Here is a 27621-nt window from a genome sequence, read left to right as displayed (position 1 = left end):
AGTTAACCAAGAGCGTAGAGCCAAACAGAGCAGGCGCGGCTCACGAGCGTCTCATGTACGCAACTTGACCGTCTGTGAACCAGACTGAATCTGAATCGGCGGAAAAGCATAGTTTTTGAGCTGTGAGGCTCTCGCTATATCGTGGGAAGAGATGATCCTGTCTTCGGGACTGACATAACGGTCAAAGGTAATGCGTTCAAGTCGTGTATTTATTCCTTTAGGCTTTATTTATTGCCTTGTAAAAAAACGCGTTACATAACGCGCGCCTGTGACCCAATTTCCCATGTTTGTTTTTATATTGAAGTTTTTCACATTTTTTCCTTATCTGTCTCAACGTTTTAATCTGAATATCTCGTTTTAGTTTTAGGGAAAATTGTAGGGAACCCGAAGTGTATACATTAACTCTAACTACAATGTCTCGCCAGTTTCACCTACTTGAATTGACCTAATTTCTACTCCAGGATGCTTTGAGTGTGTCTGCGGACCATTGTAGCGCGCAACTGTAAAATATGTTTTTTTTTTTTTATGTAAAACAAATATTTATTAAATTTTGTTTTATATTTTTGTTCTCTAATATATTTCTTTTGTTTACTACTATTTGTACCATTTTTTTGTGGTGTTTTTTCATCAAAGGTAATTTGAGATGGGTACAATTATGAAAATCTGACCTACCTTTCCTTCCCACAGCATTCTTTTAATGTTAAGGTGTGGGGTTTGGTTGTGGTTTGGTAGTACATCCGGATTTTTTTTCTGCTTAATGAGGTTTTCTACCCATGTTGTAAATTTAAAGCTGACAGTTTAAACTACTGGTAGACAATCTTGAACAGGTAGGTCAGATTTTCAGTAGACTGTCAGGTAAAATGTCTTTAATTAGATTAAAGACAGGACACCACTGGTGAATAGGGTAAAAGATGTAACTAAAAGATATCGCCATACTAAGCTGGTTGATTAATTACAGTACATTAAGGCAATTGTTGTATATTTTAGTTTTTTAAAATGGTTTTTTTTTTTTTTTTTTTTTTTAAATATGTAAATGATGAATTATATAATTAAATATGCATTAATTTGCATACATTTCCAGAACACAAATCTGAACTTTACCAAATTTCTTTTTGGTAAAATCCTCTCAATCTCTTTTTATCACTCCATACATCAGGAAATACCATCAACAGCCAGAAAAGAAAAAAAAAAATCACCATGTTTTTAGGAATAAAATGTTTTATAAATCAGCCAAATTACATATGAATAAACCCATCTTTAAAAACTTTCAGAATATAGACGTTTTGGTGCTACTGAAGTGGAGATTTCTGGCACAGTGCTTGAGAAAACTCATTTTGCGAAAACAGCCTTTAAATATATGTTTTTTTGTAATTGAAATCTACAGATGCAACTAGATAACGTGTAATAAAATAAACACTTAAATGTTTGTTTTAGGTGTTTTTTTTACCCACTAGTCTGAAAGAAGTGTTATGGAACATAACAAAATAGCCCAAAATCTCAAAATTGACCAGTACATGAAAAAACAAACAATGGTTTTACCTATAGTGTCTTGCCTTAAAAAAATTTAACAGTGTAATAGTGGCTGGTGTATATTATGCACTTTTTAAGTAATGTGATAAAGTGCTATTGCATGGAAATTAAGTGGTCCTGTTTTATGTGAGCCATGTCCTGTATAATCAGCTATTATAGTATATAGTCGTTGTCCTGCAAATTTGAACTTTACACATCAGCCCAACTTTGTCCTCTTAGTATTCCCAAACAGTTTGTTAGATAAAAGATTTGGAAAAATTAAAGACAAGAACTTTTCTCAATTTTTGTGCACAGTTGTAGCAGATGGGCTGCCAGTACAGGTTGCTAGATCAATCCCAGGTAGAGGTGGCCCACAGTAATTCCCAGGACACAGACAACCGATAAGTTGCCTTAGACAGAAGTTTATCCTTACATCTAGATAAATCCTCTGCCTCCTTTAGACCACTTTCTTTGCATATGTTTCTTTGCATATGTTTGAGCCCTGCTGTTTTCAAGCAGGGCTCAAAGATTGACAGGTAGGCTTCTATGAAGGCCACATCATCAATTAGATAGTATTGCATTAGCATTTATGACAGTAATTCAGTCCAGTGCAGACGTCACACATCATGAGTCAGACTGAGGAAAAGCCAAGATTTGAATGTCACAGAATGACTGCTCAGATAGACAGGTTTTAAGTCCAGATTTGGAGGATTCGTCCATCATGAACGGAAACAGGACAAGAAAAAAAAAAAAAAGACTAAAATGTATACCAAATGGTCTCTAAGCAAAAAATTAAAAATGACAATCCATTTTTACTGCGTCAGAGTAGGTTATTGTGATAATGCTGATGTCTGTCAAATAAGAAAGAAAAAGTCCTACAACAATGTCATCAGTAGGTAATTTAATTACATTTCTGTTATAGGGTGATGTTTTTAGAGAATGAGGGTGTGATTTCCCCCAAAAAAATTTAACATGTTTTAACGTTTTTTTAATTTTATTGTTATTTTGCTTGAGGTCATATGAAACATCTGCCAATGACATCCTTTCCAATTAATCAACAGCTTCTAGAATGAACTTGTCCTGATTTCTTTTTTTTTTTTTTGAAGGGTGGCTCAGTGAACATGGCCCCAAATTCCATCCACTGGTTCCGGAAGGGCCTCCGTCTCCATGACAACCCTGCACTTCAGGAGGCAGTGCGTGGGGCGGACACTGTTCGATGTGTCTACTTCCTGGATCCCTGGTTCGCTGGGTCGTCCAACCTTGGGGTCAACAGATGGAGGTTTGTGCATTTCTATAAGAAAGAATTATTTCATCTTATAATCAAGCAAATCTCTGTCAGTTATCAGTGTCCCAGAAAAGGAGTGCAAGACACTAAGAATCTGTACCTTAAATTATTGATAAGTGATAATTACTGAAAATCAGCCATTGATATCATATGCAGTGTCTTATAGGACAAAAACGCTACAAACACACTCACATGTGGTTGCAGCTAACAACAAAAACTAGACCTATCTACGTCTTATTTTTACTGCATACTGTATGATGTGTTATGCAACTTGAAAAGTGGAGTAGCCTTGACATATATAACAACTGCAAGGAAACTAGTTGCTAAAGTGAAAGGTTTCTCTTCCGATACATTCACACCCATAACATAATTGTCATTTAGCAGGTAATTTTTATCACAAATTGTAACTGATCTCTCATCTTATGTCACTTTATGTTGTTTACATTAGAATGAGGGTCAGAAACTGATATTGAGGTCATGGTGTTAGATTTGTGTACGTTCTGTTCTAATGAAAATGAACCCTTTTGTTGCATGAACCTGAAATACGAGTTGACACAATTTGATGACCACGTAAGCAGTCTATTGTGTTTTTACTGTTGATGTTTGTTCCAACTGTAAAGTATGACGGGGCAAAGTCATGACGTTACATGTTTAAATGAGATTTGATTTCCATATTGTAAATTCACTACAATTTAAATAATTTTACGGGCACATCCTGCCTGGTGTGATCATAAAGGTGCAGCCTTATTATCAGTTGATGCAGCTGCATTTTTACAGAAACAGAAATGTCATATTCTCTTATGATCTCAGATTTCCTCAATGTTTCTTAACTGTTGGGTAAATACCTAAAAATTGAATATATTTTATAGACCAGATATTTTTGTAGATTTGATATATTGTAGACAGCATATTGCTGAGTCTGTCGAGTTCTTGGTAATGTTATACATTTTCATTGATTTGATTTTATGAACATTTGTTTTATGATTGTACCATAAACAATTTTAGTATTATGTTGGGTGACCACTTGATGTCTAATGTACTTTTGGGGTTCTAAAAAAAACCCCAGTGATTTACACAATGGTTAAAATTAGGAAACACTCCTTTTGAGTCAGGCACCTGCTGCTTTCACAAAAACGATTTCAGAATTTTGTTACAGTCGGAAGTGAGCAGTCAGATATGCCTGTGTTTCTATTTTAAACCAGTAAATGCCCACACAGGAAGTAATCTGACCACATGGCCATGTATGCAGATCGATTCAGTGCCATAACTGTAAGTCATGAGGAAAGTAGGCCAAGTCGCAGATCAGCAGATGCTTTGCTCTCAGAAGACAATCAGACAGTCTGGTCTCAGAGCTTGTCATTCAGCTCTGCTCACCTGCTGAATGGATACAGCGTGATCTGACAGAATGTTAACGAGAGCTAATTCACCAGATTAAAAGATGAAGCACCTGTGACTGGATTTGTCATTGTCAGCTGCGGTGTTCAGATGGCCTCTGCAGTCTTACTTAAAACACCTGTTGGGCTCCAAGTTTAGGTACTTTAATGCAGGAGAGGAGATTGCAGGTAACATTGTGTGATCTGCTCTAAATTGCCTTTAAAAATAGTCGTGTAAATAAGTTAGGATTCTTTGTCTTTACTGCTATCATGTACACTAGTCATTACATCCTCGAGGGAAGTTTCGTTTCATGTCAGTGCATCATGTCAAAAATACACTTGATGTTATGCACTACAAAATTAGCAGTAACTCTGTAAACCACATTGACACAGATAAAACTGATATAACTGATTTAGTTAATGATAAATAGTCATTACTGGTTCAGGTTACCATGTTTTGGGATGGGAATGACATTCACATAACACTAATATACTAATTAGCGTTGACTCGAGATGCGTAACCTGGCCACTCAAGTTACTCGTCTTGTGTCTGTAGCAGGTTTATTTTTTGCACCCATATTACCACGTTACAATATTTATACTACACATGTAGCATTACTGAAGCAGCAGTGTCTATTTTTGTTGAAAATGCGCTGTAAACCTATTTATCCACTCAATATTTTGCAATATAGGCTTTAATGAAGAAACATAACTCATTGCAGTAAACTATTCCAAACTCCTTGTTTGGAAATAAGCTTCTTGCAAGTTCTACATGCCATAAACAGCTCTTTCTAAAGGCCCATTAACACCAAAGACAATAATTGTAATGATAATGATAAAGAGATATTTTTAAAAATCGTTCTAAATGAAAAAGAATAGCAGAGTCCACACCACAGCTATAACAATAATGGCACAGAGGAATGATATTTTTGAATCACTGCAAAACTTTTTTTTCCCAGTTGATGAACTATAAAGACATTGACAGAAAATCATAATCCATCCTGCTTTAAAGAACGGTATATGATAAAACTGAAAGCCCAAAGTATAATTCACTTTTTACGCATATCGGCATATGCAAGGGTCAGCGTATGTTCAGCGTACAAAATTATTCATTTTGTAATGAAGTCCACCAGCATATTTGTACGCACATGCGCATTTAATTTTTTTTAACAGTAATTAGTTTATCCACAAGGTGTCAACCATGCCCTTGGGGCATCGATTCACAAGGTAGTCAAAGAAACTCATAATCAATTTATGGCCTGTTATTCAATCAGTATTTATATCACAGTTTATGGCCTGTTATATCAAATCTTAAATTTCAAAATCTGTAAATCTTATTATTTTCAGTGTAGTTTATAGTGTCATAAAAGATTTCATTTTCAAATAAATGCTGTTCTTTATATTAAATAATCCTGGGAAAAAAAAAAAAAAAAGATTCCAAAAAATAAGCAGCACATCTGTTTTCATCATTGAAAATAATAAGAATTATTGAATATTTCAATTCAAGCTTACATTACATGCTTTCTCTAGTAATCGAACCCATAGCCTTGGAACAGGAATGTTACTCTCTTGCTTACACACTGCAGAATGTGAAACAGAAACGCCTGATTTGTTTGCTTTTGCTGAACTTCAGCACTTTATCTATTTTAACGAATGAGGCACGTGTTCCTTTAGTTAGCTACCCATCTTGTGTAACAACTGATATGAACTGTAGCTCATAACCTATTATCTTGGTTTCCTAGAAGCTAGACTGTTTGTTTTTCACTAGATGTCATGGCCAGTAATTGAATTTTTCTTTACTTTTAAAAGACTAAACCTTCTATTGTATCGCGTCTGTTTTCACGTGATCTGAGGGAATGGGAATACAAGGATGTGCTCTTTTCTCAGACTAGGTATTGTTGTTGTTATGGTTGAAAAGAGGTCACTGGGCTAATTTTATGCCCTCCAGTGGTGGAGAGACCATGTGCACTGCAAATCTAGGCCAGGCCAGTTACATAAGGAATAATGTGTGACACGGCAGAGTTCTGGAAAATAGGTTTGTTTTCCATCCTCATACTCCAATAGCTATTAGTTTTTGTGTTCTGTCTTATTCTTTTGGATTTCATGAATGCAGGTGTGTGTGTTTATATGTGTGTGTTGGTAGAGTTGTGCAGTTGCGTGCGTCTGTGTGTCGACTGGTCAGCCAGTATCTGGAGCATAGGGAGCTTTGTCCCGGTCTGGTCCCTAATCAGGGCTTTGGTTGCAGACAGTCTGCCTTTGGGCTCAGTCAGGACTCTAGGACCAAATAATAGACACAGGTAGAAGGTCGGTCAGGCCTTTCAGGCAAATACTATAACCTCATTAATGAAACAACAAGATGTTCTAACCTGCCGTTACAGTGGATCTGTTGGACTATCCTATCTGCTTTTCAGTCATATTTCATGTACAAAATTGTACACTGTAATTGAGTGGGCATGAATGCCAACTGAGTGGGCTTGAATAAATAAAAAAAATATATAATAATGTAAAAAGTACAAGTACATTATTTAGTTGAAATAAAATAAAATAATTTATAAATAAAATAAATTAAGATGATCTTATTTTTTAATCTTATTTTTCTTTTCTTTTCTTTAGAAATTATTTTATTTCTACTAAATAAATTGCAGATACTTTTGAAATGATTTTATATATATATATATATTTTAAGTTAAAACTAAATCTGACCTCTTTATTCAAGTGCACAGTGTGTCATCTGTTTGCTAATATATTCATTGCTTCTCAGTAAAGACTCTAGTACTTAATGTCCCTTTAGCTGGTAAGGCAGATGTGAAGAGAGGAAATCGCAGTTAAGCTCCTAATGTTTTAAACAGGTCATGAATGAACAGATCTGTGAATGGAAACTCAGAGTATCTGTATGTTTGAGGGACAGCTTGCAGAACCGATAAAGCCTCAAGGCTTTACTGTAGATAAATAGTTATCAAACTTTTAAGGTCAAGTACCTGGTCAAGTCAAATAAGGACATCCCAGTATCATTTATTCACTACAGTGTTCACTGTATTTTGGAATTTGAGCCAATCTTAGTGTCATACTTTATAAAAAATATATATGTATTTATACTCATTGCTATATTTACCTATACAGGACTTCATTAGTAAAGCACAAAAAATTGTCTGATAAAATGGTGGATGGCAATAGTTCCTATTCCTATGTTTTTTAGGTGGTGCTCAAAAATGGACTGACCTCTTCTGCTCTGTTTTTTAGAAATTTTCTTTCAAGGGTTTAAACATTTAGCTAGACTTGACCTTTGCATTTTTTTTATTGCAGATATATATTTTAAAACACTTAAATTTTAATTCTTCCCTGACAGATTTCTCCTGCAGTGCCTGGATGATCTTGATTCCAATCTAAGAAAACTCAATTCCCGCCTTTTTGTCATCCGAGGACAACCAGCCAATGTTTTTCCACGCCTTTTCAAGGTGAAATTCTTCAGTTAAAAATACTGCTGTCAGTTCTTGAATATAGTATAACAAAAGAACTTACAGTATTTCTTTGTCTAATTTCATTAAGTTTTCTGAAAAGCCTTACAATTTAGTTCAATCCACTTCACTGACTTTTTTGATTAACTATCCAGTGTTTGTAATCTGTTCTTGCAGGAATGGAAAATATCAAGGTTGACCTTCGAGTATGACTCAGAACCGTTTGGGAAGGAGAGGGATGCAGCTATTAAAAAGCTTGCCATGGAGGCTGGAGTTGAAGTCATTGTCAAGATCTCACACACCCTTTACAACCTTGATAAGTAAGAGTTCTTTTACTTAAATCTGAAGTGTGACATTTTTGATGTTTACATACTCTCTCCTATACCTGCTTAATGTGCAACTATAAGTAAGCCATTTCTAAGCTGATTTCCCCAAAAAGTGTAAACACTGTGGCATCCTACTGGCCTGACTTAGTAACTTTTGTTCAACCAAATGGCACTTCGTTCGTATGTTTGTTCGTATGTTTGTTTGTTTGTATGTTCGTACGTATGTTCGTTCGTTTGTTCATTCATTCATTTGCTGATGCTAATGGCACAGAAACAACATGCTTCAGCTAATGATCTTAGTTTTGATACATATTCTTTTACATTTTTATATTTTATTTACCCTCTCCGTTATTTTAGGATCATTGAACTAAATGGTGGTCAGCCTCCCCTCACATACAAACGTTTCCAGACTCTGATCAGCAGAATGGACCCACCGGAGATGCCAGTGGAAACTCTTTCCAACACCAGTATGGGCTGCTGTGTCACACCTGTCTCTGAAGACCATGGGGACAAATATGGTGTGCCCTCCCTAGAAGAACTAGGTGAGCTGATTGAGATGAAGAGCTTTATCTGTCAGGTTTCAGGTGAATTTCAGTTTAGTTAAGTCAGTTTGGAATGATGATTAAAATGAATTTTAAAAATAAAGATACCCAGTATATTAGAGACATTTTAAAAATGAAAAACACTTGACTTAAATGATATAATCACTGTGTCCATTTTCCACATATTCAAGAGTTTCCTAAACTGCAACACGAGAACCCATTCAATTATGCAGGATTAGTGGTTGTTCTTTAACCTACATTATCTTGACTCAGGATTTGACATTGAGGGACTACCTTCTGCTGTCTGGCCAGGAGGTGAAACTGAGGCATTAACAAGGATCGAAAGGCATCTGGAGCGAAAGGTGTGATCATATATAGATATACAGCAGAGGTCTCAAACTCAGATTACCTGGGGACATGTGCCAGGTGGTGTTTAACAGCTAAAACATATACAACAGAAAGTGTTTTTACAACCATGAATTTTCACTATATAGGCCCAGTTTTGCAGTTATTGATACATTGATGGACCTTTTCAGATACATCAGGCCAATGTTAAGCTTTAACAGAACTATGGGATAACAGGTTGAAAGTAAATTTAAAAGCAAAAAAAAAAAAAAAGTATTAATTCACAAAGATATATTTAAAGAAGCACCATCTTAAAGGGATAGTTCACCTAAAAATTAATTAAAATTAAACCCTCATATATTTCCAATCCTCTATGCATTTCTTTCTTCTGCTGAACACAAAAGATATTTTTGCTTCCTAATGACTTCCTTTGTTTTGTTTTTTTACCCATAAAATGGAAGTCAATGGGAACCAAAATGGTTTAGTTACCAACATTCTTCAAAATATCTTCTGTGATATAAATATCTTCATTTGTGCAACATAAGGGTGAGTAAATGATGACAGAATTGTAATTTTTGGGTGGACTATCCTTTTAAATATATTGTGATTAGAAAATGTACTGCATATATGTTTCATTAAAAAAAAAAAAATAATAAAAAAAAAAAATAAAAATAAAAATAATAGCAGACCAGGCTTACATTTTCCCTCCTTACTCATGTTTTTCCAGGCTTGGGTTGCAAATTTTGAAAGACCCAGAATGAATGCCAACTCTTTGCTGGCCAGTCCGACTGGCCTGAGTCCCTACCTCCGTTTTGGCTGCCTGTCCTGCCGCCTCTTCTATTTTAAACTCACAGACCTCTACAGAAAGGTACAGACATGATTCTACACTAACTATCTGTGTATAAACCTAGTTTGATCATCACTTTTTAACACAGGTGTATCGATTAAGGGTGGATGGTAATGGTATACATCTTATATCATAATGTAGTTTTTAAAATGCTTTATATGTTAGATAACCATGTGGTAACATATTGTTTGCATAAGTATAAATTAATATAAATATCTATGTTTGTAATTCTCCTTTCAGGTAAAGAAAACCAGCACTCCTCCTCTCTCCCTCTATGGTCAGCTGCTGTGGAGGGAATTTTTTTACACTGCTGCCACCAGCAACCCACGATTTGATAAGATGGAAGGCAACCCGATCTGTGTGCGCATCCCCTGGGACAAGAACCCAGAGGCTTTGGCCAAGTGGGCTGAAGCTAAGACCGGTTTTCCCTGGATTGATGCCATAATGACCCAGTTGCGGCAGGAAGGCTGGATCCACCACCTGGCCCGTCATGCTGTCGCTTGTTTTCTCACTCGTGGAGACCTGTGGATCAGTTGGGAAGAGGGCATGAAGGTGCATCTCTTACACATGGGAGATTAGAATTTTATTTTATTAGAATTTATTTTTTTATTTATGTTTTATATTAACAGTATAACAAATGTAAAAAGTAAAAAAAAAAAAAAAAAAAAAAAGAATTAATTTGATTAAAATAATAAATGATTGAAATGATAAATTAAAAATAGATAATACATCTAACAGTACAGTACTATTTTGAGTAAAAAAAAAGTAATAAAATATATATATTTTTTTCAAAATAATATTTTACACATTTATAAAATAATTTTTTCACTGTATAAATTGGCTCTTTTTTGCATTAAAACATTTAGCTTCCTTTTACATTTTAGGGTGGGGTCCCTTGCACATGGATGATCATATTGCATTCTGTGACATCGAAAATATTAAAACTCCTGTAATAGAGCAAGGTTCAGCAAACTGTTGCACATATTAGAAATGTCAACCTGCATGACAAACTACCTCTTACAACAGGAAGCTCCATTTACATGTGCTACCTATTGCAGTGAGACAGACTAGTTTCAACCACACATTTTTCAATGTGTCAATACAATACAATACAAGTTCATCTGTGCTGCTTTTTCAGTTTGGTTGCTCTGTGTTGGTTAGTTGAGTAGCGCAGTCCCGCTCGTGCTCCCAGCGGCGATGCAGAACAATAGATATTGTTCTGTAAGAACAATATTGTTCTTAAAACAATACTTTGAATACGTGAAGAGGATGGTTAATGAGGATTGTGTATAAAATTTTTGAAGGGGCATTGGAGAATTTAAAAACAGCACTTGTCATGTCAGAAAGGTTGCCAGCCCCTGTTATAGATAAAAAAGAAATGGTGTATAGTCACACTTGATTGTAAATACCTTGAGTGTTTAGACACTAATGCTGAATGACAATAGAGTGACCATCTACTTTTTAGCAGCCTTGTTTGTGAAAGTATTTTTTTCCATTTCATTTTCTCTTAAAAAAAAAAAAAAAAAATTAGCCATGAAAAAAAGTATTACTGACTAACCCCAAACTTTTAAATGGTAGTGTAAATAGGTCTCACTTTAATGGGGCCGAATGACTGCTTAATATCAACCATCTCTGATTGGTTGCAGAGTAATGGTAGTTATGATTGACAGGTGTTTGAGGAGCTTCTTTTGGATGCTGACTGGAGCGTGAACGCAGGCAGCTGGATGTGGCTCTCCTGTAGCTCTTTCTTTCAACAGTTCTTTCATTGCTACTGTCCAGTGGGTTTCGGCAGACGCACTGACCCTAACGGCGATTTCATTAGGTTGGTAATGTTCCCAAACATGCACACTAATCCCAGGCTGAATTACCTGCTTTCACCAAAGGGCCCTTGTTTCAAAGCTAGAATGCATAAAAATTAACCACATGGAAGGACAGATTAATAAAATGAGGACATTTTTAAAGTAAGTCTATTATTAGAGGAATGTAAGAAATTTTGGGGAAATTTTTGGGACATATTTCAGGAAGAATTGGGGGTCATAGACAACTTTAATTGTAGTATAGCTCAGCACTACAGTATATCTGACTGAGATGCAGAAAAGTATCATTTGAGGTCTAGAATTGTGTGTTAAGTAACTTTCTGTATGAATTAGTCAGGAAAACAAGTCTGTCCCATGTAGTTTTTTTTGTTCTAGCTTTTCTACCTAAGGCCTTTCAGTTCCAGAATTTGGTATTCCAGAATTTTGGTACTTTCCCAACACATTGTCCTCATTATAGGCCACATCAAGGAACAGGTGTTTGCTTGTAAACACATTTACTGTAGCTCATACGCATGTTAGCCAAGAGCTTGTATGTTTTTGTGTTTCTGTGCAGTTGCTTCATGGATTGGGTGAAAGGTTCAGCTTTCCCTTTCCCCTTTGTGAATTGTGGTTGATTGCTTTTAAGACGAAAGCCATTCTTAGCCAAAGCATTTGGAAACCTGTTAGCTGTGAATGTGGTTGTAGCTTGATGCTTTATCAGCGGGAAATGCAGTAGCCTGTTTTTTAGCTCGGTAGCATCTCGTTTCATCAAAAGTGATTTTGGTGGGGAAATATATATATGCTCGCGGTCCGTAGGTTGTCCTGCAATTTCTCAAATCTGCTTCTGTAGATGTAACGTGTTTCTGGTCGTTTGCCTGTTCAAGCAGGATGTGACTGTTCCTGGCAAAAGGGTTCTGGTCTCTTTTGGCAAAATGAAGGTGCCACCCAGCAGCAGAGGACAGTATACTGCGTTTCTCCTTTGGCGGCTAACAGGTTTCTCTGCTTTGGCTTGGGATCACTGTCGTCTCAAAAGCGATCAGTGGCAGTGTGAGGGGCAGGGAGGGAACCTGAACCTCTCACTCAGCCCTGAGTTTCGATTTGTTGAAGCGGGTGGGATGGGGTTGTGGGAGGGTGCTGTGTCATTGGATCTGGAGGGATTGGGAGGGCCTGGTCACTGCCTCTGCTTTCTAACGCGTGTTGTAGTAGGAATCTCCGTAGTGTCTCAGCACAGGCGGGACCTGTTGCCCAGTTTAAACTGCGTCCGCCTGTCTGCAAGCCGTGCCTCCTGCAGCCCTCTGTCCCCACGCTCTGGTAAGGTGGAGCACCTTAGGTAGGTGGCCTTTTCTGTCCCTGGGACCTGGAGGATAGACGCAAGTCCTGATTTTATTAGAGCCTTACTGAATTTTTCAGTTCTTTTCATTTTTTTCTGTTGTTGTTATGGTGTTGTGTTGAGTTTCATTAGTAGTTTGAATTGGCACATATCCATAAATTCACATATATTCACATATTCCTGAGTGATAATACTATTTTGAGATTCTTGTAAATTAATCACTAACACATGCTGCAGTCTTGGTGCTTATTGTAATCGAAGAAACCATGTTCTTGTTGTACCAACTTGTTCAAATATGGAAACCCAATAACCATCTCGCATAACCGTCCTTGTGTTTATGATGAGACTGTGGTTTAATCTCTCTTTCTTTCAGACGATATTTACCTATTCTCCGAGGTTTCCCTGCCAAGTATATCTATGACCCATGGAATGCCCCAGACTCAGTGCAGGCTACTGCCAAGTGCATCATCGGCGTCCACTACCCCAAACCCATGGTGAACCATGCTGAAGCAAGCCGCCTCAACATCGAGAGGATGAAGCAGATCTACCAACAACTTTCGCGCTACAGAGGACTTGGCAAGAATTTCTGTCTTGTAGCAAATAGCTAGCTTACAGGCAATCATGATTATCACTGAAAAGAAGCCTCATGTGCAATTGAGACTTCAGAAATGGCTGTATGAAACACAACTGTATGTGAAAATAGAGTAAAAGTGTTGGAAGTGCTAGCAAATGCTATTGTGTTGCATTATAGCAGTGGAGGATAATTCCACTTTCTTTGTTTTTCAGGACTTCTGGCCTCCGTACCATCCACACACAACGGAAATGGGAATGGGATGGCATACTCCCCAGGGGAACAGCAGTCCGGGACCAATACACCAGGTGAAAGTCATTGTTTTTCCCACTTTATTTAAAGGAATGACAACTTCTCCTTCTTGAAGCCAATCAGTAGTTATTTTTTCTTAAATATTCTGAGAATGTTATCTCATAGATAACAAAACTTAACATAACTTTTTGGCTCACTTAAAAGCAATTATTTTTGTTTATCTTGAATAATTTACTATAATAATATAATATACAGGGGTTGGACAATGAAATTGAAACCTGGTTTTAGACCACAATAATTTATTAATATGGTGTAGGGCCTCCTTTTGAGGCCAATACAGCATCAATTCGTCTTGGGAATGACAGATTTAAGTCCTTCACAGTGGCCAGAGGGATTTTGAGCCATTCCTCTTCCAGAACAGTGGCCAGGTCACCGCTATGTGATGCTTGTGGAAGAAAACATTTTCTGACATGATCCTCCAAAATACCCCAAAGTAGCTCAAAAATATTCAGATCTGGTGACTGTGCAGGCCATGGAAGATGTTCAACTTCAATTTCATATTCCACCATTATTATTACACCATTCTGTCACAAGCCTTGCTATGTGTATTGGTGCATAATCATGCTGATACACGGCACCCCCTTTAGGGTACAATGTTTGAACCATTAGGTGTACATAGTCCTCCAGAATGGTTCAGTAGTCCTTGGCAATGATCCGCCCATCAAGCACAGCAGAGAATGCCATGATCTTGCAGCCAGCAGCTGTCACCTTGTAGCCCAAGACTGGTTGCCCACTAAAGCTAAGCAGGGTTGAGCCTGGTCAGTACCTGGATGGGAGACCACCTGAGAAAACTAGGTTGCTGCTGAAAGAGGTGTTAGTGAGCCTAGCAGGGGGTGCTGCTCACCCTGTGGTCCATGTGGGTCCCAACGCCCCAGTATAGTGATGGGGACACTATGCTGTCAAAAAAGCACTGTCCATCAGATGAGACGGTAAACTGAGGTCCTGACTCTCTGTGGTCATTTAAAAAAATCCCAGGATTTCCTTCGAAAAAGAGCAGGGGTGTAACCCCGGCATCCTGGCCAAATTTGCCCATTGGCCTCTGTCCATCATCATGGCCTTCAATCATCCCCATATATACTGACTGGCTTCATCACTCTGTCTCCTCTCCACCAGTAAGCTGGTGTGTGGTGGGCGTTCTGGGGCAATGTGGCTGCCGTCGCACCATTCAGGTGGATGCTGCACATTGGTGATGGCTGAGGAGATTCCATCCATCCATATGTAAAGCGCTTTGAGTGCCAAGAAAAGCGCTATATAAATTTAACGAATTATTATATATATATTAGTACCCCAAACCATCACTCCACTGTACTTCAATCTGGGCAGCAACAGTCCGGGTGTTAAGCCTCTCTGGGGCTTCTCCACACAATAAGATGTGGGAAAGACAGTAAAGGTGGACTCATCAGAGAACAATACCTGTTTCACATTGTCCACAGCCCAAGATTTACACTGTTGGCACCATTGAAACCGACATTGGACATTGGCATGAGTGACCAAAGATTTGGCTATAGCAGCCCGACCATGAATATTGACTCTGTGGAGCTCCTGGTGAACAGTTTTGGTGGAAAGAGTCGAGGTATGTATTTAATTGTGAGTTAGGCAGCTGTGGTTTTATGTTTTTTAGATACAATCAGGGTTAGTACCTGGACATCCCTACTTCTGTTGGATATGGTTCACCCTAAGTGGTGGTATGTCAACACAAAGGTTACAGATGAGCCAGCAAGACGCGCACCAAAAATTTGTCCACTTCTGAACTCTGATATATCTCCCATTATTTTGTGTGGATTGCAAGATGTGTAGCTGTGCTATTGCCCTGCTAATTCAACCTTCACTCTGCTCTCACTGATGGAATGTAAAATCAGTGAAGATTGGCCACCATATGCTGCGCATATATAGGCATGAAACCTCCAACGCTATATTTTTCATTTGTTTCAGTTTCATTGTTCAACCCCTGTATTGTAATAGAATATACTATAATATAATGTAATATAGTAAAAAATAAGTTGTATAGTGTATATATAATATTAATAATATTAAAATTAAGTTTTATTTATTTGAAGAAAACAAACTACTGATGTACAGAGCCCTGCACATGACATGAAGAATAAAAAACAAGATATTGTGGCGGACGAATTAATTTGTTTCCACAACTTTTTGGCCATGTTGTACTAATTCATTCCCTCGTTTTCATTTTGTTAAAATTGTGGCCACGATTTAACTAATTACTACTTGCTAATGTTTTTACCTGTTTTTAACGAATTTACCTAAAACAAAGGAATTAATAAAACATGCTTCCCGCACATGGCATACAGGAAAAAACAATATACCGTGGCCATAAATTAAGAATCTATTCCCATGTTATCTTTGGGTTTTTTCCCCTGCATGTCATGTGCGGAGCTCCGTACTGATGTGATGTAAATTGACTTTTTCTGACATCCCAATAGCACCAGCTGTATCGGGCAATTCTGTTGCTAGTGGTAACAGGAGTGGAAGTATTCTGCTGAACTTTGACAGTGAAGAGCACCAGGGACCAAGTGGAATTCAGCAACAAAAACAGCAGCAATTAGGTGCCACCTTGCACACTAATATATTACACTACTAGATTTATAGTTGTAAATGATTATTATTTGCAAAATTAGCAGCAGAACATTATAAAATTAATTTCATGCTGTCCTTTTCTCTTGCTTGTTTCCAAGGATACCACCACATGCCTGACACAGGACACAACAGTCGACTTTACCAGTGTAATGTCTCACATGACATGGCAGGCCCCCAACATTCAGGTAATGGACATGTATGATACAGTTAAACTATAATGGTTAAAAGACATTTTCGAGAAAGAAAAAGTTTTAATATGCTTGTTTTAATGTATTTACAATATTCTGTGTGGTGTTCAGCAGGACACGTGCCGCACACAGGAGGAAGCGTGACAGGGAAAAGGGAGAGGGAGTCGGAACGAGATCTTGAAGGTGAAGATGATAGCCTCTCTACCTCTCACAAGTTACAACGGCAAATTGCAGAGGTCACTTCAGTTCATGCCACCAGAGGGAACCAGTCAAGTATGGTAAATTTAACTTTAAATCCTTGATGTATAAATGTATAAAAGAAATCAGACAATGCATTTAAGATGGATATTTTTCTTTTCTCTTTCCAGAAGAGTTAAATGGACATATCATTGCTCTGAGCAGAACAGATTCAAAATGAGGCAGAGTCTAAATGGGACTGACTTTCTCTATTTGAGTGTAGATATGTTTTCCATTAAACAACTCTCAAGCTTTGGAAAAAAGCAGTTTGACAATTTTTTTATTTTATTCCTTTCCCCCCATTGTTTCCCTAATCTTACATGTTCAACGAATATGAATGTTAACTGAGAATTCATTTTTATCATTTAATGAAATTCAGTTACTTTAAAAAGAAGTTAATGATTTTACATCCGTTGACAGAAAAACAACCACAAAAAGGTTTTTCCTTGTTTCCTTGGTAAACCCCTTTCTCTTTTGGCCATCTTTGTGATTTGTTTCATCATTGCACAGATAAGGGTTTTATTTACTGTCAAGTGAACCTTACCAAGTGGGATTAATGTATCAGCTTTTATTAAACAGAATAAAGCTGAGCTTCATTGTACACTCGTTGCAGCTAGGATTTTGTAAGTATTTTTGCAGTTTGGTTGGTACCAGCACCAGCCATCGGTTGGAAACATAAACTACAACCATCACAAAACACTTTTGTACATATTTCTCTGACATTTTCTCATTGTACAGTTTCACTGATTCTCAGTAGAGTGGTGTATGTGCCACTTTTTGTAAACATAAAAATTTATACAGGTTTATTTTATATATTGGTGTTTCATTCTTTGCCAGTTTAATGTATTAGTGTTTCAATTTACTCAGAAAATCAATATATATATAAATAATAAATACCAGCAGAGCTGATGTTTCAAAATAGGTTTTAAAGATTTCTAGATTTTAAAATTTTCTCCATAAATTTACATTGTTTAACCGATTTTAAACCCTTATGTTTTAACTTTGGACCCATTTGTAAATTCTATCAGGGACAGAACTGTGGTGGACCACGGTTCTTGAATGTTTTTAAATAGGCTACATTGGTCCATTAAATGCATCTATAGCTACAGTATCTTCTTCATTGTCATGCTTGGCAGACACACACAGACAGCTGACCTTCACGGTCAGGCCTTAAACACTGATAAAAACGCCAAAGCCAGGAAATGACTCTGGAAAAGAAAATCATCCTAGCTCATTGACCACTGCATCTGTGAAGCAAACCTTTATGGATCTTTAGGAAGGAAATGTATGGAAAATGAATGAAGACACCCTGTTGTATCACTACCCCTTAAAATCTCTTGGCATGTTTTTTCTTTTTATTTTATAAATCCCAAATATTTGAAATTCATCTGTATGTGCCTATTCAGGTAAAGCAAAACAATCTAGAGGCATCATCTGACAGTATTAATAATAACATGACATTTTTACACTGACTGACATTCCAAAAATAAGCAAAACTTGACTATTGATCCCTTTTTTGTTTTTGTTTTGTTTTTATTGTGATATTGGTTTTGCTGCAGTCTTTTTTATAGCTTTCTTCTGTAACTTAAAAATGAGAGTAATTAACATCTGGTTTATAATATAATAACACTGGCCTTTCCTCTGGGAAGGTAAACAATAATTAGGATTACGAAAATGTTTAGCCTCTCTATTTGGCCACAAATGCTTTATACCAAATGCCCTCTACAGACCAAATATCATTTATCAAATTTAGCTGTTGGTTCCCTACTAGATTGCCTCAACAATTGCCCTAACAAATATTGGTCACAATATTAAGAATGGAGAAACTGAGATTTTATTCTTATGATAAATCCACCACAATGTTTACAGTGTCACCAACACAGAAGCCCTCATGACAACTATTGTGCATAACTATACCATGTATATAAATGTATGGGCTCTCGAGTTCATGTATGGTTGTTTATCATGGTGATCTGGCAACCTCTAACTGAACTGGACTAAAGCTGTTGGGCCTGAATTTGTGTTTGTATAGCTGGATCTGCTTTGACACCGTGACATCTGTATTGCTGTTGCCGACCAGGAGAAATATTCGGTTCTGTGAATGTTTTGATATGACAATTGTAGAAACCTCAGTGCTTTTTGACTTATGTCTCTGTGCTATTATGGTTTGTTTTTGTCACAACAGAAGAAGTGAACCATTTCTGTTTTCTCCCCATTTGAATTAGTTATATGAATTTTGTTTTTATTTTCTTTCTGTGGAATATATGTGACGTTAAGTCTAAAACTTGTCCTCAAGTCTGTAAACAGTTGTAAAAGTAAATCTGATTGAAACTGGATTTGTTTTGCTGTCTTTTTTGTCCTACCACATTATGGTAACTCTGATCAGTAGCGCCCCTGCCTGTACGTACAATCGCATCAGCATTTCAATAAGAGTTCTTGTAACGTAATTTCTAAATCATGTGTAATGTCAATTATTTGGTTGGTGAACTTTCCCTTGCCGTGGTTACATAGTGTTTAAATAGGAAAACAATGAAAACGTAGCGTAGGAATAGAAAAACGCATTCTGTTTGAATGGTTCACACAGAGCGCATCGAGCTCACGCGGGGCTGAAAAGGGGGGCGTAATGGTTTCTAATGTCCTGCTGGTTACAACAAACTCAATGGTTCAAAGTGCTGATGAGGTAATAATAAAACTGTTCAGCGAAATTGAGAACTTGTCTAACTTCTATACATTATAACGTTTTCCACTTTATATGGAGACAGATTTTTCTCAATAACTTTACAGCGGGACAAAGTTTCGAACAAGGTGACTCAATGTAAACAAATGGCTGTTTTTTCGTACCATTTCGCGCCTCTAACTTCGTTCATCTTGACCTATGATCTTGACGCAAAAGTGCAATGAGCAGCTGTGACCGCTGGGCGGCGTTGTTGATACTTGCATAAATTTGTTGTGTGGACTTGTCCTATGCATATTTGTAAGACACTTCCACATTTATTTATTTATTTATTTATTTTTTTTTTGAGAATTTGGTAGTTTAGTTTTTCTAACAACACAAAGTAAATGAGGAAAAAAGATTTCATCATTTTTTCCTCTGTATTGCATCAACAACCATTGTTCTGTGACTATATTGCAGTTTGTAAAGCTTTAGTAGGTTATTTGACTAAAAAGTAAAAGAACTTGATTAAATTGAAAGAAAACTGAGCAATAATATATCTTATGATTTCAAACTCAGTATTGTTTCTGTTTTGTGTTCTGTTTCTCACAATCAAAGGGGTTTATTCACACAGCGCAATTCTGTTCTCTTCTGGAACCTTGGCACACAACATGAAGGGGAAAAAAGGGTTGAGATGTCCCGAGCCCGCGAGAAGCAGGGAAATGTGGCCTCCCCAGGAGCCATTGCAGTACCTACTCTTGTTTTTAGATTGCCATGTGCCTTGAATACACAAGTATTACAAGAAAATGCAATGGAAAACTTTTTTCTATCCTTAAACTGGCATCGTTATTTAGTGAATCAGAATGAAACTCACTAGCATTTCCTGTTCTCTATTCGCGGTGGTCCATGGCTCCGGTTGCGTTGTTTTTTTTGTGCCCAGGACCTCAGTCCAGACCCTGATTTGTATGTTAGTGTACCCAAGGGGCCAAAACTAGTTGCCACAGCAACTGTGTTGAATCTCTCACGGACCCCCCGTCCCCTTCCACCCCCTCTCAGAACTCTGTGAAACAAAACAAACATTGTCCCTTAACAAGGCGCGGAGAGACAGCGTTCTGTTCAGAAGTGCGGGACATTCAGGTCATATTAGTCCTTCCTCATTGAGTTTAGTCTGAGAATAAGAGAGTCCCCACATACAGGACACTCACCACTTTCTCACGTCTGCTGAGGGTGACTTAAAACGGGAAGCCCTGGATTCACCTCACCAGCCTGTCATCTTGCCCATGCCAAAATAGCTCTTAAAGGTATACACAAATATTTGATGAGTGCATCCTTCAGAACTGAAGTGTCAGTAGGGTTCAAGTTCTGAGACTCTGCCTTTCATCTGTTAATACTCACATTTCAATGCAAAATAGTAAGTGAACTGACTCTTAAGGGAGCACACATTCTTAAAAAAGTTTCCAGGTTCCAGAAGAGGTTTTTCGTAGAAGAACCATTTTCAGAACTGAACCTTTCAATGAAGAGTTCTTAAAATCATTTTTTTCCCTTCTTAGTATTAAGAACATTTTAATAATCTAAGAAACTTTTTCCACTATAAGGAACCTTCTGTGCTTTATTTTTAAGAGTGCAGATCAACATTACTAGTCAAACAATGCAATTATACACCGCCCGGCCAAAAAAAAGAAAAAGTCGCTGTTTGGATTTTAACAGGCAAATACTTAAGAATCTATGAATGGAGAGGTGCATCATTTTTTGGTCAAGATCTTGTATTGACAATGCAAGAGGTGAGCACTCTGTAAAGTCTCCTCCAGCACATCCCAAAAATTTACACTGAAGTTAAGGTCAGTGCCAATTCATGTGTGAAAATGATTCTTTATGCTCTCTGAACCATTCTTTCACAATTTGAGCCTGATGAATCTTGACATTGTCATCCTGGAATATGGTCATGATACTAATACATGGTTGTTTAAGAAATGAAAAGCTACACACTCTTTCTTTTAGGGTTAAAAGAACCGTTGCCAAACATATAACATGCTAGAAACATAATAATCGCTGTAATAATGATCCATCTATAGACTCTTGCCTTTTAAAATCCAAACAGTGACTTTTTTTTTTTGGCCAGCAGTGTATAACCTTCTTGTCTTCTTATTGTTTCTTCTCAACATTCATTTTGTGATTTGTTATTTAATGTGAAATGCTGGGTAATGTATTATGCCAAAGATAAACTAAATTTCTGTGACAAATTTGTTTTGAAATTGATATGCAACATAAATTTATACAGTTTCTGAAGAAAATGTGTGTGGTGTTTGCCCCTGCAAATGGGGAAACCTATCCAACCCATAAAGTAATAATAAACATTATTTTAGAGTATATTACAATATATTAATTTGAAGAAATGTTTGGAAAACATTGTAGTAAATATGGAAAACATAAGTAATGTCTTACAAGCTCAATTATACAGTATGTACTTATAAATTGATGAACCAAAGCAAGATGTGCAATGTTACTGTTATTGCTATGTGTTTTTTTTACTTATATACAGTGACAAATTATTTTAAACCATGCATTTTGTACAGACAGGCTAAATTGCAACTTATATCTGTGTTTGGAAGAGCATTTTTTTTTTTAATTAGAGCTTGTATTCTGTAGCCCTTATAGCTTTTTACAAGTGTAATATTTGAAACATATTCGGTAGTTTTGTGTTGACCAGTTAAGCACAACCAATCTTGTGCCCACTTTATTTTCTCAGTCTAAAGAATTTTTGAGCATGTCTGCAAATATATGTTTGTCGACTGAAAGATGAATAGGGTATGATGACCCAATCGCCCCCATCTTACTTTTTTTCTTGACAGACAGCACAAAATCTCATCTCAAAACATTTAATTAATGCTATGTTTTTCTTAAAAGCATATCATCTTCACTATTCATTTAAACCTGTAGGCTAATTGAGTGAAATCATTCCATTTGAATTCACAGTGTTGCTATTATAACACACCTGGAAGTGACCTCAATAACAACATGACATACTGATTGCTTGACAGACCGCAGTGAACAACTAATGTGAAAGCTGCCATACCTAATTGGACAGTGAAATAGAGTAAATTTGAATGCAATTGAATTAACATGAAGTAAATAACAATTTTACTTTCCAAATCCAAATATGAATGTCAGAACTACCTTTTCTAATGGATGTGTTTGTTTTAAATTCATTGATTTACTGTAGTGTAATGCTTCCTGTCGAATTGGCATGGAGTGTTGTGAGGAGATTTGTTGATTTGTGGCACAAACTTCATTACAGGGAACAGAGCCTCGTCTGTTCTCCTTCAGTCATTATGGCCAGTGGAGCTCCTCTCTTAAAGCCCTGCTCAACTCTCTAATGAGGCCATTCTCTACCTCTCTCACTTGTCTTCTGAATCTCTGACAGGCTCTGAGCGCTAGCCAAAACCACAAGACAGAAGAGGTCCAACCCCCCCGCCGCCCAACAACCCCAGCAAGAGCACACATGTCGGTCTAACCCAAACAGTTGTATCTTTGATTCAGTTTATTATCTTTCACAGTCGACTGAATGTTAGATGATCATTTTGAAGATGAGTTTTTAGAAATTACGTCTGCAAAAACACATAAGACTAATGACTCCTTTGAGTGTTTAAACTTGCTTCCATGTGCACTGGTCAGCACACCGACGTACATGACAAGCGTACAAACGTTGTACTATTGACAAATTCTTTGATTCCTACATTGACAAGAAAAGGTGACAAATCCAAGTGGGTTTTTTGTTCACATTTGGCCATTCTGGAAAAACACGTGAATTTTTCACACGGTATCTTGGCAACTCAGCCGTAGTCTGGCCATTGATATTCACAGTAGAAGCTTCCATCTCCTTTTCAGAACAATAGAAACCTTATGGGAATGAACAAACCAAGTCTGCAAGGACAAATCTTCTCCCTCAGGCCTTGATGGACATTTGAGAGATTAGTACGACTTGTGACACTATTTCTTGCATTTTCAAAGATGAACGAGACAACATCAATTATTTAAAGGCATTTATTGAATAGAGATTTTTGTAAACTGTTTATGGACTTTTAAAAGAATTTGCTTATAAAAGCAGCTATGTGCAAAAGTTACAATAGTCCCTTGAGGAGATACGCCATTCAATTTCCGTCTTTTTGTACTACCATACTACATAATGGGGCTTGAAAAGCTAGTTTGCAGGGTATTTGCTTTCAAAAATGATCTATTTACATTCTAATACAGCTGAGTGCTTATATACAGTACAGAAGTTGAATCAACAGTGTAGATGAATGGTTCAGTGGTTATGAAAAAGTGGCATTAATTAAAATTAGTGATAAATAATGTTTGCCTGAGTAACAGACAAATACCGTACATTTCTGTTTTGCAAGTTTTCCTATTATATGAAGAAGATGAAGTGTTATTTGTGATATATGGTAGTATTCACTGCATTTATGATCTCAGAGTGTTTAGCTAAATATTTATACACTTGGAGCTATGTGTAAAATTCATATTTGTCTGTACATAAAGTAGGACTACGTGTGTGGGACATTTGAAGTCAAAATTACAATGACTTAAGTGGAGACCCTGGTGAAATATTAAAGGGATAGTTCATTCTGTCATAATTTTCTTACCTTCATGTTGTTTTAAACCTGTATGATTTTTTTTTAACTGTGTTTGTCCATACAATGTAAGTCAGTTGGGTCCAAAACAACACTGGAACCCAATGACTATCATTTTGTATGGACAAATAAAACTTTGAGACATTTACAAAATATATTCTTTTGTGTTCTACAGAAGACAGAAATGTCATACAGCTTTGAAATGACATGAGGGTGAGTTATCCCTTTAAGACTTTATAGGTACATTGAGCCGTCCTGAGATATTATAGGGGATTTATCAACATAATTAAGAGTGAATTAGCCTTCAGATGCCAAACTTAGAACTTAGATCCTAACTGAAAATGTTGTTGTACCCACTAAGTTTGTACCTAAACCATGCAGAATTGCAAACTAGCCTCAGATTTGTTGAACAATGCTAACTTGCTCCAACATAACAGTAAGAACTGCATAATGTAAAGGTGGCCACTTGTGGATGATGGGAAGAAGGTAGGTTGTAAGGGTGGTTCCATGTCATCTCATGATTTCATCACTTAGGGACGGGATCCGCCTACTCAGCTTCCAATAGACAAGATGGTTGAACTGTCCTTGGCTTTGTCAAAAAAAATGGAGGACACATCATTGGTGGTCTTGAGCTTGCCTTCAGCGACATTTTGGGTGGATGAAGAGTTGCTTGGTTGGCATTCTTCACAGCAACAGCAGCAACAGTCCATGAAGGCCTGTCCCAGAGACTTACACAGGCAAAGCAGCAGCACTGGCGTCACGGATGACTTAAAGAATAGGAAAAACTGGTTTATGAGGGCCAGAAGAGAAGACACCTCCTCAGACACCTGGATGGGAGCGTACGCCAGGGTCAGATTGCAAACGTTCTCCGGCAGCGTACAGACACCATAGACCACCGCTAGAGCCATGACCGTACAGTTGAGCTGCCGTTCGACCTGATGAGCATGCTGAAGCTTTTGTTTTTTGGACGGGGATCGCTCCTCGGGCCGCTTGGGAGAACTTCCGCTCCCGCCGGACACGTGACAGGTGGCTAGTTGACAGAGCAGGGTGAAGACGACGGGTAGACAGAAGTAACAGCCAAAATACCACCACATGCGTGCGTCGTGGTAGTTGATAATGAGAGAATAGATGGATTCAGGGAGATCTGGATATGGACTCATGATGCAGGTGTCCACTTGGTCACCCAGAGTAGGTGGTGTCACCTGATGCAGCTGCCACAGGAGCAGCTCAGGAGCTGCAAGCACCATGGAGCCAATCCACACCACGGCCAGCTTGGCCAGGACCTTCTGACAGCGCTCAACTCGTCGGGCCTTTGGCAGGGAGCTTGTGGCAGCGTAGAAGCGGTCAATGCCCAAAGCACACAGACTGAAGGTTGTCACACCAAGAGATGTTACCTGGAGGGTGTGCAAAAAACATTATTGCTATAATAGATGTTTGTGTTTTCCGTTCATGAAGTCAAAATTAATTATTGGGCACCCATAATAAAAATTGTGGTCAATACCAATAAGGCAGTAATTATTTTGTCCATGTTATGGCCAATAACTGTTAAATGCTACCATTATTAAATATTAAAAATATTACAGTTATTTGTCTAAATAAATTAAATGTAAAACACTCGCCCTCAGTGAGGATGGGTACTAATATATATAGAAATTTAACATTGTTATTTAATTATTTTACATTTAAAATTGTTATTAAATTACTCAAGTGAGTGCTAATTGATGACAAAGGTAATCAAATGTAAAAATTGGGGGAATGCACAATTAAGTATCCAATATTTACTGATAATGTAAAAAATCTGTAACATTGCCAAATATATAACCAAATATGGTACATATATAAATATTGTGTATCCCTCTTGATTATTATAAATAATAATCATAGATTTGCATTTTTAAAGATTTTTGAGGATTTTTAGATGTCTTCTATATGGGTGTTTATAATTGTTCATTCTGCGTGTTATATGAAAACATTGAAGTTAAAGTGATAGTTAACCCAAAAATGAAAATGAATATCAGTAACCAAACAGATCTCACCCCCCATTGACTACCATAGTATTTATTTTTCCTACTATGGTAGTAAATGGGGGGCGAGATCTGCTTGATTACTGATATTCTTCCAAATATCTTCCTTTGTGTTCAGCAGAACATAGAAATGTATACAGGTTTGGAACAGGGTGAGTAAATGATGACAGAGTTTTCATTTTTGGTTGAACTATCCCTTTAAAGATAAAAGATTAGGTTACACGGTTTGTAGTGTTAGTAAACAAAAACTATTACTGTATCTATCTAAATTTAACAGTTGTTGTGATGTTGGTACTAGCTTAACTTTGGCCACATTTATATTCTTCTGGTAAATTAGACCAAATGAAAATGATCAAGATTGAGACTTGGGCCTCACCTCTATGTAAGGCACAACTTTGCAGGAGAAATCCCCCAGCAGTCTCTTATTGGTGAGTTCGTTAAAGACCACCACTGGCAGACAGAAGCACAACACCAGAAAATCCCAAAAAGCCAGACTCGCAAGAAAGTAGTTCCACGCACTCCTCATGAAGTAATTTTGCCAAACAATGCACATTACCGCCAGATTACCCACGATGCCGAAGGCAAAAACCACAAAAGCCAGAAAAAGAATCCCATAGGCACTGTAAGAGCTGTCAGTGATGGGAAACAAAGGATTGTGGATTTTTGTGATGCTCCTTTTTGTTGGAATGCCAATAGAGACCTGTTCAGTAGTCATGTCAGTGATGTTTCCAGTTTCAACCAGTGAAGAATTGTGCATATCTGTGAAGGGCACAGGACTTGTAGTTTGTGTGTCCATGGATTCTTCATCTTCTAGCACTTCTTGCTGTGTGCTTTCTTGTGAATCATCTTGATCAAAACTATCCTTTTTTACAGGTGTCTTGTCTTGCTCTTTCTGCCCTGGACTTTCTCTTTGTGCTTCTGAAGCACAAGCACTCAGAAGCAAAGCAAGAGTCATAAAATAAATCAGTTTATAATCTCTCATCTCCATCTTCATTTCAAAGTCCAGTAATATATAAATCGGAAGAAACTACTTTAAAATCAGTACTTAAACAGACTGCAGAGGCTGAAGTGAAGACCCTGGTAAAGGCACTGCTGCAGTTTGGGATCCCTTGTGCCAAAAGGCTCTGTTTTCTGCAATCCTGTTGGCCACAGACAGCTCTCTTAGCTGAGCTGTGGATGGCTGCTCCCTCTCAATAGGGGTCTATGGAGTCACACCCCCTTTTGCTGTTGTCCCTCACTGACTGATGGGTGTGATTGCCCTCTGCTGGCATCAAAATAATATTTTAAAGCTCTAGTTTACGAGGGTTACCGGGGTAACGGCTGGATTTCTGCTGTTCCATCAGCGCCATCTGCTGTCAGAGAGTGAATGTGCATTTTCATTCCGCGCGTCTCCCTCACTCGTTTCGAAGGATGGAAAGATAAGTGACCTGAAATGGTTTGGATGGTTTTCTACTGTATGAAACAGAGATTAGACATCACCAGAGTGAATTTGGAGGACATTACAGCCATTCTGTGTGAAACAGAGGGCGGGGGGAGGGCCTTATTACAGCCATTCTGTGTGAAATTGTCATTACTAAATTATTATTATCCTTAGTATCCTGTGCC

General features: G+C 37.5%; 2 protein-coding genes across 7 annotated transcripts; one reads left to right on the top strand and one right to left on the bottom strand.

Annotated features, from left to right (window-relative positions):
• On the top strand, positions 1-19047 carry cry3a (cryptochrome circadian regulator 3a). 6 transcript variants are annotated; one of them, XM_051902833.1, is made up of 15 exons: positions 1-187; positions 2616-2788; positions 7514-7622; positions 7800-7942; positions 8306-8490; positions 8764-8852; positions 9563-9703; positions 9923-10234; positions 11353-11504; positions 13182-13384; positions 13595-13687; positions 16133-16255; positions 16385-16471; positions 16589-16747; positions 16843-19047. In XM_051902833.1, the coding sequence occupies exons 2-15, from the start codon at positions 2631-2633 to the stop codon at positions 16890-16892; spliced, it is 2004 nt and encodes a 667-aa protein (XP_051758793.1). In that variant the 5' UTR covers positions 1-187; positions 2616-2630; the 3' UTR covers positions 16893-19047. The 6 variants fall into 6 exon arrangements, with proteins under 6 accessions (XP_051758793.1, XP_051758795.1, XP_051758792.1 ...); XM_051902835.1 differs by having other exon boundaries at positions 16589-16752; XM_051902832.1 differs by having other exon boundaries at positions 16586-16747.
• Positions 19048-23389: 4342 nt separating this feature from the next.
• On the bottom strand, positions 23390-27210 carry gpr37l1b (G protein-coupled receptor 37 like 1b). Its single transcript, XM_051904418.1, has 2 exons — positions 26393-27210; positions 23390-25386 (listed from the first exon to the last, which is right to left on the bottom strand). The coding sequence occupies exons 1-2, from the start codon at positions 27008-27010 to the stop codon at positions 24544-24546; spliced, it is 1461 nt and encodes a 486-aa protein (XP_051760378.1). The 5' UTR covers positions 27011-27210; the 3' UTR covers positions 23390-24543.
• Positions 27211-27621: the final 411 nt, after the last annotated feature.

Source organism: Ctenopharyngodon idella, chromosome 8 (genome assembly GCF_019924925.1).
Source record: "Ctenopharyngodon idella isolate HZGC_01 chromosome 8, HZGC01, whole genome shotgun sequence".
Classification (NCBI taxonomy): Eukaryota; Metazoa; Chordata; class Actinopteri; order Cypriniformes; family Xenocyprididae; genus Ctenopharyngodon; species Ctenopharyngodon idella.
The sequence above is the reverse complement of the archived record's forward strand: the minus strand, read 5'-3'. Positions and strand labels throughout refer to the sequence as shown.